Genomic DNA, 13,397 nt, shown 5'->3' with positions numbered 1-13,397 from the left:
AATATGGGGGGGGGGGGGGGGGGGGGGTCAATCTGGTCAGGGTTTACTGGTTTGAGCAAAATACTTCCTATAATAATTTCTACCCATATATCTAATGGAGTCTGTACCTACATTGGTGTGATCTCCATGAAACACTTCCTGTATCTCACAGTTATGTTGAGGCAAAGGACTTTATGTGATCTAATTGTCTTTTTTGAAGTGTGTTTTATATACTAACTTATTTTTCTCTTTTGCAGTGTGCTCATATTTTGGGAAGGAGTATGCAGGAGGGGTTCAATGGCCTTCATCCACCAATCACTGTGAAGAGTGTACCTGTGTGGTAAGGCCATCCTACCCTATCACTCGAACCTCATTCTACTGATTCATTATATGGGGGGGGGGGGGGGGGGGGGGGTTTAAAAGTTTCCAGGTATGAGTTAAAACCTATTTGAGTAACTGGTAGCAAGTTTCATATCATTGGTTAACTGGGTCCATACAGTAGAAACAAACTATGTTGGTTTCAAAATTCATTTTACTCAGGCAATTACATATGAGAAGTAGTATCACACAGAAGCAGGTTTCTATTCATGAAAGAAAGCTTCAATGTGTAACTAATGTGAGTTTTCGTTTGTCAGCAAGGGGAGGTGAGATGCTCAGAGGTGCGCTGTGACGTCATATGCAGCTACCCCTCCCGCTTGCCCGGTCAGTGCTGTCCCCTATGCCAGGACTGCTTCTTTGAGGGCGTGCTGTACAGCGACGGAGAAGACTTTACTCCAGACAACTGTAGGCAGTGCTCCTGCAATGTAAGAAACCCTCTTCACCTCAGGGATTGATCCCTTTCAACTTATTTTGGGCCGATTCTGTTTCCTAATGAAAAAAAGCTGTTGGTTACAAAACAATGTCACTTGTCTTGACCTGAACCTGATTCTTTTTCACTTAGTTTTTTTTTTAAACAGACTTACGTTAGTTGTTCATCTCTGATCCTAATTGCATTTCATTCTTGCAGTCGTCTGGTTTATCTTTGCACTGTTGTTAATTTCACTTGTTTAACAGAGTTGTCCCGACAGATTTTCTTTTCAGCATAAAATACCCAGTGTGGGGTGTACACTGATAGCAAGCCAATCATTTAAAATCTACTTGATTTGTAGCAAAGAAAACATATATCTTAAATACAGTTTGTAGTTAATAATTTTCCCTTTATTAGGATCCAGAGACAGCTTAACGACAACAAATTAACATTTAAAGGGAGGTAGAGATTTGGAAAATAAAAAGCAAAAAGTTAATGTTTTTTTTTCTTTTAAATATTTCACTTATCCATTAAAGATAATCTGCTGTAAAGGACGTATTAATAATGCACACAAAAAAATATATACTAGTACTGGTAAATGTGTTTTCAATGACTGGGCTAAATTTGTCGTCAGTTGAATTTTGGACGATGGGAATGTGATGACTACAGAGGGCCTGATTTCTTCGTTGTGTGCAAAATTGCCAACATTATGGCCTATGTTTTCACAGGCAAATTACCATCAACATAGTAAATGTATTACATGGGCAATTTGCCCACAGTTGAAAATTGTGCCCTATGTGTCTACAATGGAAAATACAGGCCAGCATGTTTTAAGTGGAAACCTTTTGATTCAGGGTGGGAACGTCAATTGTGGGAACACCGTGTGCCCGAGACTGAACTGCATGCACCAAGTGACGGACCATGGCACCTGCTGCCCTCGCTGTAGAGGTAGGAAAATGAGAAATGCAGAAGAAAAAAATTCTTCTACAAAAAGATCCCCATTTTTACTGTCTAACTACGTACGCCTTAGCTGCAATATACATAGGCACTTGGAATTACTGTTCGTTTTATTTCGTACTGCACATCACAAACAACAACATACAAAACTATTAAAAACAAAGCATTAATATCATACTGTTATCATATACACACGCATTGCACAATAACACAAAGCCAATTAAATATCTACTTGCTGAAGTGGTTTTTATTCATCGTGTTCACCGTTGGCTAAAGTAAATGGTGTACTGCTTTTTATATGAAAAATGAGAAAAAACAGCTTGAGTAGAGGATTTATACTGGACCCTGACTCACCCGATAAAACGAGGGAGTATTTGTACAGTATTTGTTAGTCTATTTGTTTTTCTATGGGTCTCTCGCTATATCACGGCCCTCGATTTATAGTGGACTTATCTTGGACCCCAACACCCCCGATATAGCGTGCGTGTGTGTGCGTCTATTTTTTAATTAAAAAAAAATTTTTAAAAAATTGTTTTGGGTTTTTATCTTTAATTATGTTGATATTTGTGAGTACTGAGTTACATTTTAATTAGTTGCATTCCTTCTGTTGTGTCCATGTTGTGCTGTGTAGGCTGTGTGTACAATGGGAGGGAGTACACAGATGGCAGCAGCTGGTTTGCATCCACAACCCCCTGTATGTCCTGTATGTGTGTGGACGGTGTCACAACCTGTTCAGAGATTCGCTGCATCTCACCTTGTGTAAACCAGATCCGTGTTCCAGGAGAGTGCTGCCCGGTGTGTGCAGGTAGGTACATGTTTATGTGTGGGTCATTTGAGTAATATTACCAGCAACTGACTGGGGAAGCAGTAATATGGTTTACAGCTAAATCAGTTACATGGACTGGAGATGAGATGTAATGAAAACCAAAAATATCTTAATTGTTGGAACCTGAGTAATACTTTGGTCACTAAAATATGTCATACTAAATACGTCAAATCACTTTTTCTAAAATATTTTGAAGTTAAGAAATTTGTCATAATGTACACATAAAATTAATTGCTGACAAGTTCTTGCTAATGCCATGACCTGTCAGCAAGTGATAGAGTAAGAAGCCTGCCAAGGAATGTGTTGCCTTTGAGAAATTTAGAGGTGTTCTTAAACACAATTTGCTGAATAGAAAAAACCACCTCCTGAGAATTGGTTTTCATAAGCCAAGCTCTGTTACAGGTACTTGTTTTTTGAGCCCTCTGTCTTCTCAGTTCCTGCTAGCTCCTAATTTGTGTCCAAATCCTTCTGGACCAAGCATTTAATTTAACCTTTTTTTACAACAGTCTATTTTGCCACCAAAAACCTTTTAAATATTGAACAGTGCAATTAATTTTGAAGCCATCTTTACTTGTTATTAACGTTATCCCTTTTGAGGTTTAAGAAACATTTTTTATATAGTAATAATCAAATGGACAAATATCAGTGTTTTATTAATGTGCTTTTCCTTGCAGATTGTGTGTACAGTGACAGAGTATATGGTCCAGGGGACAGCTTCCAGCCTGCCAATGATCCATGTGAGATTTGTACTTGTGAGGTGAGAGAATTTGTATTTAATTAATTACTTTACTAAGTAAATTAATTACTTTTCACTCTTGAAAAAGGTCACAGACTGAATTAACAGAGCGCTCCCAGTTCGCTTAGCTCTTGGTTAAACTCATTATTTCACTTCTGTGAAATCTCTTGACAACTGGATAGAAACACCACTTGTAAAACTGACATTTCTTCAATATAGTTTCAGTGCTAACAGTGTATTGAACTTCAAAACAGAGATCATTTTTCTACCACCTATACTTAGACTGCCAGAAGACTGATAGAATGTATATAGCACAGTTTATACAATTTACTGTATTTCATTCATTGTGACTGAAAGCCTAATGTGATCTTTATAGTCCATGAATTGAAGAAGAATGGAAGGCATTCACTACAAGTTTTCAGCAAACTTGTGGGAAACATGCCACAACAGTTTGCCAGAAAGTGTGTATTTTGATAAGGGTTGTCAAGACCTGACAAGAGATGGCCATATGGTTGGAATTAACTGTCATTTGATATTTTAAAATATCTGAAATGAAAGAGTTATCAATCAGACAAGTCACTGAGGCTAAAGAGAATGTAACTTGCAATGACCCTTTGTAAAACATTGTGCTCTAGAGTTAATCACTGTGCACTGTTTAATGATAGGGATAATAGTACTCAGATGAAGGTGAGGGCCAGACTTCCTGTCTGGAAAAATGTACAGAAAGTCATAAGAGTGCACAGCAATTTGTCTTGTAGTTTTAAAATGAAAATCAATTCAAAATGACTTAAAAATGCATACATTGTTGAGACTTCTCAAAGTTTGCAAAGATTTATTTTAACAAGTGTGATAAAACTGACAAGGCTGCCACACAGTGCAGGAAACTATGAGGAAACTAGTCAGTAATATTAAGGCATAAAATCACAATAATACTCTCAAATGAATTATTTGGACCGGTTACCGTTTGGTGAGAGGGTGTGCCGAGTTGCTGGTGTTAAACAGGGAAAACACACAACCAAAAATTCAGTTAAAAGAAACAATTACTTTATTTGTGAACAAAAGTAAACTTGTTCTTTCAACAAATAACTATTTACACTGATCCTGGATCAAAACAAAGAAATATTGGCCAGAAAACACAATCCTTATATACCTAGGCTACCACATAGGTCAGGTACTAACCTCCAGCTCACACCCAGAGCTCCTCATACCTACCTTTTTTATACCTCTTTTTGGGGATGATTTTCTGCAGGTGATGCCAGATGGGGAGCAGCATTTACGTTGTTACCGCAAGCAGTGTCCAAGCCTGGTGGACTGTCCCAAGAATCACATTCACTTCCCTGGATCTGACCAATGCTGTCCTACTTGTGCACGTCAGTATTTCTATTTACAATGAATGACCAAGCAGATGAAAGAAAATAGTTTTACACAGCTATTTTTTCATGTATACTGTATACCAGGCAACTGAAATACATTACTGAGCTTTATTTATTTTTTAATCCAAACTAAGCAATAGTAGTCATGGAGACACAGAACAGAATGTTACCAAGAGTAAGCACTCCATGTTCAAGGACAGTCTATATTTTTCAGTCCTGATTTAAAGCTGAGCTCATGATGAAGCCATTGAGGGCCATTGAGGGCTTTGTTTTGACCAGGTTTGAAAAGCTATGCGTGTGGTACTAGTCCACATGCTCTGCATATGTACTGTAGGTCACGGTGGTAGGATGCATGCAATGTTTATTTTGTAATATATTTAGCAGTGACTGTGCTCTGACGATTGTGGTTTAAATCACATCTGTGAACAGTGAGCAGACAGACAGTAATAGTGAACTTGCATCCTTTCCAAAAAATCGTTCCCATTATACTGTAATCACAGGCATTAGGTGGATGAGCTGTGCTGTCATTTGGGTACAAAAGGTGACATTGCCGAAGGCCAGATCAACAAACTGCTTTCTCTGGCTTTAGTTCTCGTGAACAATAATTCATGGAAATGAACCCAACATCTGGTGATTTCATTTATACAAATCCCTTTGTTATTGTAATCCATTTGCAATTAGTATGTTAGAGAAGGGTGAAGGCAATCTATATAAGTTTTATTTATATATTGTTTTCTTTTAAATGGACCAATTGCGGTCTGCAAGTGCAATTGTAAAATGTTAATGTTTAACTGCGCTCACACACACACACACACACACACACACACACAAGATATAACCATTTACTGAATATCAGAATCTGGGTATGTACTGTAGCCTGTCCATTCATGCATACATGCATATGTCACACTAACATTTTTAAATATAAAAAATGTTCATACAAATAAAATGAAACAATATTCAGAATTAGAGGATATATTGAGGCAGCATTCGTACCAACTGTTGGAATTTTATTTATTTTTTTATTTTTTTATTAAACTTTGGTTTACAATTGATTTTCTTTTTTGAAGATTTTGAAATGTTTACTGGGGGGGGGGGGTTAAAAAGGCAAAACTTTTAAAGCAATGTGTTTGTTTTCAGAGCCACTGAGTAACTGCACAGCCACTCTTGGTGGCAGTGAAGTCCCTGCTACAGATGATCCATGTTATACCTGTCAGTGTAAGGTATGTCACAAACAATATCACCTTTATTTAGGCAGCAACATGTGGTGTACAGTAGACTACTGTACATGGGTGAATATAATCTCCATTGGACAACCAGAATTTTGTAGCAGGTAACAGTGTTTAACCCGTTCATGCATATTAACCTCATATGGAAACACATAAAAAGTCTTCTAGTCTTAATATGGGGACATATGGATTAAATATGCATGATAATCTCATATGAGGGTACCTTTAATTCCCCTTTATAAAGCAATGGGGAAAAAAATATGTAATATATGAAAGGGTTGGAGCTTGAACCTGCATTTGCTGTGCACTGCGTATTCTTTAATGTGTTTTCAAATGTGATGTTCTTATTATTTCAGTGTAACTTATTATACCCAGGCGCAATATAAAAATGATCTCAGTTGAAACCATTAACTCTGGCCGTTAGTCAACTTATACATACAATAAACAGTGTGTCCTTAACGCTTGAACTTCTAGTCAGTGTCTGGGGTTTTCCACTCAGGTGGGGCTTTCACTGCTTTCTGTAGGGTAGTGTGTTTGATGGGCAAGCATTCGTTACATTCTGAAATATAAAAAGCAATCCAGTCACCTAAAGCAGAACATATGTTTTTGAATACATTGTTGTTATAGTAACCCCAGGATTCATGTTTCTAAAAAGATAAAATTTCTTTAATCTTTTAGGATCTGACTTGGATTTGTATTCACCAAGGGTGTCTTCCTTTAAACTGTCCAACTTCAGAGCAGTTCTTGTCTGTAGACTCCTGCTGCCCTATCTGTAATGGTAAGTAAATAGCTGTAGAGATCGGACTTGAGACATTAATTAACTTTAGTAGTTACCCATGGAAAACCTTTTTTAGTTTATGGGGTGAAATACTCGCTAGTTTTCCAAAAGAGTTCACAATTAAAGAGCCAGGACGTTGTGTTCAAAGACCACTTGATATACTGTATGGATATATTTGTATCCTGGGCAACTGTTTGAGATCAAAGTCTCATCTGTAGCGATAAATCATAGCCTTACTTACATCAAACATTATTTCAAAGGCGTTTATTTTCTACTCCCCCTTTTAATGGTAAATAAAGCCCCTCAAGCTGGGTTTAATTTGCAACTCAATTTTCAGTAAAGGAATTATGGACTTAATTAATCGCGGTCACATTTGAGGTCAGATTGAATACACTTGATGTAATTGCTTACATTGAAGGTGAGGTTAAGTCCTCCTGTACTTATGCAGGCTCTTAGCACTTTTTTTATACAAAGTTCTCTTAGCTAGGCTGATTTCTGGTTTAGGCAAATACCAGACCTTGAACCCCCATCCTGTTCATTACATCCTAATCTGCACTGGAAATGTTTTCGCTCTAATGACAGTAGTGATATTTGATAATGAAATGTCCATCTAAAGAACAAGCTAAACTTGAGGAATGTCTTGTTTGTGTTTGCTCTAGAGTGTGTGATTGAATCTGACAGTCGTCGTGTTTCTGATGGCGAGAGTTGGACAGACAGTGTGGATGAGTGCATCACCTGTACCTGTAATGTAAGTAAAATGAGTATTTTCCCTGAGCTTCAATCATGCAACTCAGATACACTATGCTTAACTGCTTCTGTAATTAGTTGATTTGTGACAAATATTATATGTATTAGTATTCACACAGTTATCATACATATTACATAGATGTCCAAATGTCCTTAGTTTTGTGTTAGAAAGACCACTGTAAACATTTGTCTAAAAACAGTAGGGACTTGTCTTAATATAATGTATTTTTTATTTTTTATTTCTTAATCATGTGGTCCTGTTTGCATTTGGTAATATCTGCAATAAATTCATGTAAAAAAAAGTGGATTTTAAACAGCGCATCAGTCAAAGTGAATTAGAGCTGAACCGCCCTTTAATTGTATAGTCTTCTATACCTGAAGATTAACATGTAGCTGTAATCCCTGTTTGTAGCTCGGTCACATTGAGTGCCACATTGAGGAATGCACTCCAGTCATTTGCCAGGATGGCCTGGTAAAAGTGAAATCGCCAGGGAAATGCTGTTATGAATGCCAAGGTATCAGTCAATTGCATTGCGTTATAATATTATAACATAAATATTTTTCAACACCTCCTGCTCTACAGAATTTTCCAGTGCGCTAACATTATTATTCACAGTAAATTAATACAAATATATTGAAAAAAAGCTGACATATTTAAAGGGATGATAACCAATTATAAAATATACACAGCTGTGTTTCTACTAGTGTTTTCTACTATTATAGCAACCTTGACTTGTTAAACAGTGGGTCTTCCAGTCCTGGGTTTGTCAATTACAGATGATGTTTCTCTACTTGTTGATTATGCTTCAGATACCACACCTTGAAAATCAAGTGATGCGAGTGATTTCACTCAATGTTTTTCCTTCTTTATTCAAGTCAAGGTTGTTATAATGTAGAAAACACTAGTGAAGGCTTTCACAGCAGTGTGTGTTCTCATCTTTGTTTTGCCACTAGTGTCCTTTTCTTGTGCTGTTAGTTCTTTGCATGTCTGAGCTCTTGGAGTATTTCATCTGTCTGGTCCATTCTTTGAATAACCAATGCTGTTGGTCACCCTGTTCTGTTTCATTTCAGACCCAGACATCTCATGCATGTACCAGGGCACCCTGTACCGGTCCAATGAGCACTGGGAAGTGGATGAGTGCACAACCTGCACATGTGTCTCAGGGGAGGTCCACTGCCAGACTGAACGCTGCCCACAGGTCTCCTGTGCATCGGTAAGTACTCCACTAGGTACTCAGTAGGTACAACCATGACTTCCTTTGGAACTGAGGGAGTGTCACAAAATCACTTATTGCAGATTTGTTTTTCATAATAATACAAATAATACTATAGTATATGACAGGTGGAGCCTTTATCCATTTTGAATTGGCAGTCTGCAATAAACAGTATGAGAGATATTTCAAGACAAAAAAATGGCTTAAAAAATCTCTCACAATACCAGATGTTATTTTTATAGGTTAGAAGCTTTGCACTTGCCCCACACTCCTTTTTATTGAACTTTATGTCAAAGTTAAAAATAGAATTATCCCGAGATGTGTTCTGAGATGATGTAATCACCCCATTATCAGCCTGAGAAATGCAAGGGATGAATTCTACAGACCTGTTTAATATCTAAATGGACATTTTAACAGCTGTAACAGTGACTCGAAAGATAGCCTTCGAAATCTTGAAGATTAAAGATTTATGTATTGAGCACTTAAAAGGACTGGAGCAAATAACACAGAGAGACAATGATATCTAGTATACCGTTATGTAAGTTGCGATATAAATAATTGATCCCATTCCTGTTTTAAGGATGAGACCCCAGCTCTGATTCCTGGCATGTGCTGTCCACACTGCATTCCACGGCCGGCTACATGCATTGCATTTGGAGACCCTCATTATCGCACTTTTGATGGGAAAATGATCCACTTCCAGGGGGCCTGTACCTATGTGTTGGCCGAGGACTGTGAAGGGGGAGATTTCAGGTGACAACAGATTCTTCTGTCAGCTAATTCTTACTCCGACAATGACTTAGGCTTCAGATTTAACTTTACAGCTACAATGTAATAGAATTTGTGTGTGTAACAAATATATATTTGCTATGCTTTTTCATGAGTTGAACAAATTAAACCATACACATATTTATTGTTGCTTGAGTGTTGAACCATACATTATATACTAATGATAAACCATTTTCTATGAACTTTCAGCATTCATGCAACCAATGATGACAGAGGTCGTAAAGGAGTCTCATGGACTAAAGAAGTCACTGTACTGATTGGGAATGTTGTGGTGCACTTACTACAAAACTGGGTTGTTGTGGTATGGGGGGTTTAATTTTTAATGTGTGTAAAATATTCATATTGCTAGTCAATTAAAGTTGTTTGTTTTTATTTTGAACAGAGATTTAATGCTTGAATTTCGTGTAACAGGTGGACTATCAGACTGTGACTTTGCCTTTCCTCAAGGAGCCATACATATACATAGAACGCAAGACAAACACAATTTTACTGAACACCAATATTGGAGTAAAGGTAAGTTTGCTTCTTGAATGAATAATGATTCAATCCCATGCCTGGATTCATTTTATAGTCTTCTATCTTAACAATATTTTGAAATGATCCCAGAGGTTTTTATTAGCTGAGCAAATCTGGCCATGGCTGCAGTCATTCCATCAAAACTGAGGTAAATGTCAGTTCAAACTCGAAACATGGGTTGGACTCTGAACATGTTTTATAATGGGGAAATGCTGAGCCTGTTACAAACCTGCAGGTGTTGTGGGATGGGAAGTCCCATTTGGAAGTGAGTGTTCCAGGGACATACAAAGGACACACGTGTGGACTCTGTGGAAATTTCAACAACTACCCTCAGGATGACATGAAGATCCGCACTGGACAGATCGTCTTATCTGAGGCTGCCTTTGGAAATAGCTGGAAGGTTAGTAGAAATCTTGAGATTAAGGTAAAAAAATACCTGACATTATATATATATATATATATTATATATATATATATATATATATATATATATATATATATATATAGATAGATAGATAGATAGATAGATAGATAGATAGATAGATAGATAGATAGATAGATAGATAGATAGATAGATAGATACAACTGTATCATCCTGTACTAAAAAAAGACAAGTCAAGACAACACAAGCTGAATCAGTGCATACTGTGACCACTGTTGTTAATGACATGCTGTTGTTCTTAATTTCTCTTTCAGGTACAAGCCGAGAACCAAACCAATGCACACTGTATCGATGGAGAGGATATTGACCCATGCAAGGAGGCGGGATACCGTGCACGCAAGGAGGGCAATGCTAAGTGCAAGATCCTGAAGTCCAAGGTGTTTGAGCGCTGCCACAATGTGGTTCCGCCAGAGATGTTCTTCGCCTCCTGTGTTTATGACCTATGTGCTTGTGGGTCCAATGGGGATGACTGCTTGTGTGATGCTCTGGAGGCCTATGCTTCAGAATGCAGGGAGTCCGGAGTCATTCTGCAGTGGAGGTCACCTGCTCTCTGTGGTACGATGCTGTTTATATCAATTTAAAGGCAGAAAGAATAACAAAGAACTCTCCTGCGAAAATGAAGACATTTTAGTAGATCTTAATTGCGATGGGAGAACAAGTAGAAGAGTTAAGATTTGGAATCGTCTGTTGATCCAGTTTTTGTTTTAAAATCTCAGCTGGAAGGATCTTTAGAAATTGGATGTGTAAATGATCAGGTAGAGAGAAAATGGATACTACTGGTTCCTTCAGTTATACTGTGTGTGCTTATCTTCCTCCACAGCTGTGGGCTGTCCCCAAGACCGTGGTTATATTTTCGATGAGTGCGGTCCTCCTTGCCCCAAGACCTGTTTCAACAAAGACGTGCCTCTGGGAGTGATAGAGGCCCACTGCTTCAAACCCTGTGTGCCAGGCTGCCAGTGCCCAGCAGGCTTGGTGGAGCATGAATCACACTGCATCCAGCCAGAGGCCTGTCCCAAGATTATCTATGGCAACAACTGAGAAACAAATACAATTAAGGAAACCTATTGCACTTTCAACCATCACAATAATGGTGCTATATCTTACCGACATTGCACAGGAGGAAACCAGTTATGAGTTTAGATTTTGTTTTTATCTTAAGTCCATGGTACATTAATTAAGTATTGTCAGTACCCCTTTTCATAGTCTTCTCCCTGTATGATCAAGGGAATTTAAGCCATGAATGTGAAGAGTACATGCAGGTATAGTAACTATTAAGTTTGAGGGCTTTAGTCTGGAAACAGGAGAAAAGTCAATTGGGTTTCCATAAAGCCTATCTTTAAATATCTTTAAAGCTTTTGATACATATGAGTTCGAAAAAGATCATCAATTGAGGCAGAGATCTCATACAATGAGCAGAGACTGGTGCTTTATTTCATAACTCATTTGTTTCCAGAGCAGTTAGGTTTCAATTTCACAGAAAATGCACTTTCTTAGTATTCTCCAGGTGTATTTCTGTGCTAAACATTCTTGCCCAAGAACAGGGACTGTAACGAGTGACATACAGTAGATGCTGCTTATTAGCAACCTCTCGGTACCCAGCAAAAACTGAACGTTGTTATTAAGTGAAAAGCCACATTTGCAAGTGTATGTATATGGAAAAAACAATGTATACTATAGTTGTAGAAACAGCGCACTGAAATACACGTCTTGGTTGATTACAGTGTTAAAAAATAAACACGAAAACACCAAATATCAGAACAAACAACTGTTTACTAATACTACACGGATGTGTAAAACAAAAATGTAAACACGGTACTGTATTGCACACATAGTACAACAACAACATACTATCACTATCCTTAAAAACAGTAAAAACACACTCGGTATACAGGACTTGCATTTAATACAGAAGCATCATTTTAAAAGAAGTAGTCCAATGTTTTTGTCTTTTTTTATGATTTGCCACCTCCAGCTGTAAATCACTCTCAATTTTGCGTGCGGCCTCTTAGGCAATTTCAAAGTGCTGGATACAATAGATTTTGAGATGCTAATCTTTTCTGCTACCTGTACTTGTTTAGCACGGGGTTCACACAGTGCCTCCAGAATCCAAACTTTATCAGCCTTTAAAGGTCTACACGTTTTGAAGCCATGATGACAGACAACAGTCAGACCATAGCCATAGAAATTGTAAAAAAAAAGTTGTCATTAAGTAAAATTGAAATTAATTAACATTAAATTATGGGATGGGATTGGTTCCCATGGAAATGTTGTTAATAACCAATAGTTGTCTTTATCAAGTGTGCTAATAGCCAGCATCTACTGTATATTTGTTATATATGCAATTATTTATGAATTGTTTTGTTCATAGCTGGGTGAAAAATAGTGTTGTCAAACCGTAATAAGTATATTGAATTTTGTGACATTTTCAAGGCCACTGTTTTTTAGTTTTTATTATACAAACAAAAAGCTTTTTTTATTAAACTTTAGTTATTTTATTGTATATTATTTAAATATATCTAATCATACTCTATTAGGTGTTGCTTGCTTATAAAAGTAAGATACCAGTTTTAAGAATATTTTTTAAACAGCTGAATTGTCATCTTTATTATCTGATCACTGCTGGAAACACTACAGGTTATTCTGATGAAATGGTTCAAGTTAATTTGCTTTCAGTAATGTTAAAAAAAAAATGGTATGTACAAAATGTTGTTGTCCTTAATATTGCTTGACTTATATTTGTATACTTCATGAAATACAGCTATGTGATTGAATAAAAAGGTAAATGTATTCTCTGATTTGCAATATGAAATTCCTTAACAGGAATAACAGTGGTTTTATTTATAGATAGCTATCAAGTTACATCAATTTAGTTTCATCTAAATAATGGTTATATATATATATATTATAGTATATATCATATATATATATACATATATATAATAGTATAAGATTAAAATTAACATGTTTTTTATATATTTCTGTACTCTTAGAAATCACTTGATATTTGTGAAAAGGTGTTGTTTT

At 36.9% G+C, this 13,397-nt stretch overlaps 1 protein-coding gene across 1 annotated transcript in view; it reads left to right on the top strand.

Annotated features, from left to right (window-relative positions):
- The window catches only part of LOC121318177 (kielin/chordin-like protein), a 71,135-nt gene extending 57,939 nt beyond the window's left edge, over positions 1 to 13,196 (top strand). Inside the window, exons 39-55 of the mRNA XM_041254582.1 lie at positions 237 to 319; positions 615 to 782; positions 1,621 to 1,714; positions 2,355 to 2,528; positions 3,224 to 3,306; positions 4,535 to 4,655; positions 5,799 to 5,881; positions 6,566 to 6,665; positions 7,325 to 7,413; positions 7,825 to 7,927; positions 8,484 to 8,626; positions 9,207 to 9,379; positions 9,605 to 9,716; positions 9,827 to 9,928; positions 10,167 to 10,331; positions 10,628 to 10,928; positions 11,194 to 13,196. Of these exons, the coding sequence (XP_041110516.1) occupies positions 237 to 319; positions 615 to 782; positions 1,621 to 1,714; positions 2,355 to 2,528; positions 3,224 to 3,306; positions 4,535 to 4,655; positions 5,799 to 5,881; positions 6,566 to 6,665; positions 7,325 to 7,413; positions 7,825 to 7,927; positions 8,484 to 8,626; positions 9,207 to 9,379; positions 9,605 to 9,716; positions 9,827 to 9,928; positions 10,167 to 10,331; positions 10,628 to 10,928; positions 11,194 to 11,411 (2,312 nt within the window). The 3' untranslated portion in view covers positions 11,412 to 13,196. The remainder of the gene's footprint in view (positions 1 to 236; positions 320 to 614; positions 783 to 1,620; positions 1,715 to 2,354; positions 2,529 to 3,223; positions 3,307 to 4,534; positions 4,656 to 5,798; positions 5,882 to 6,565; positions 6,666 to 7,324; positions 7,414 to 7,824; positions 7,928 to 8,483; positions 8,627 to 9,206; positions 9,380 to 9,604; positions 9,717 to 9,826; positions 9,929 to 10,166; positions 10,332 to 10,627; positions 10,929 to 11,193) is intronic.
- The last annotated feature ends 201 nt before the right edge of the window (positions 13,197 to 13,397 follow it).

The sequence above is a fragment of the Polyodon spathula genome, chromosome 7 (assembly GCF_017654505.1).
Source record: "Polyodon spathula isolate WHYD16114869_AA chromosome 7, ASM1765450v1, whole genome shotgun sequence".
Lineage (NCBI taxonomy): Eukaryota > Metazoa > Chordata > Actinopteri > Acipenseriformes > Polyodontidae > Polyodon > Polyodon spathula.
The sequence above is the reverse complement of the archived record's forward strand: the minus strand, read 5'-3'. Positions and strand labels throughout refer to the sequence as shown.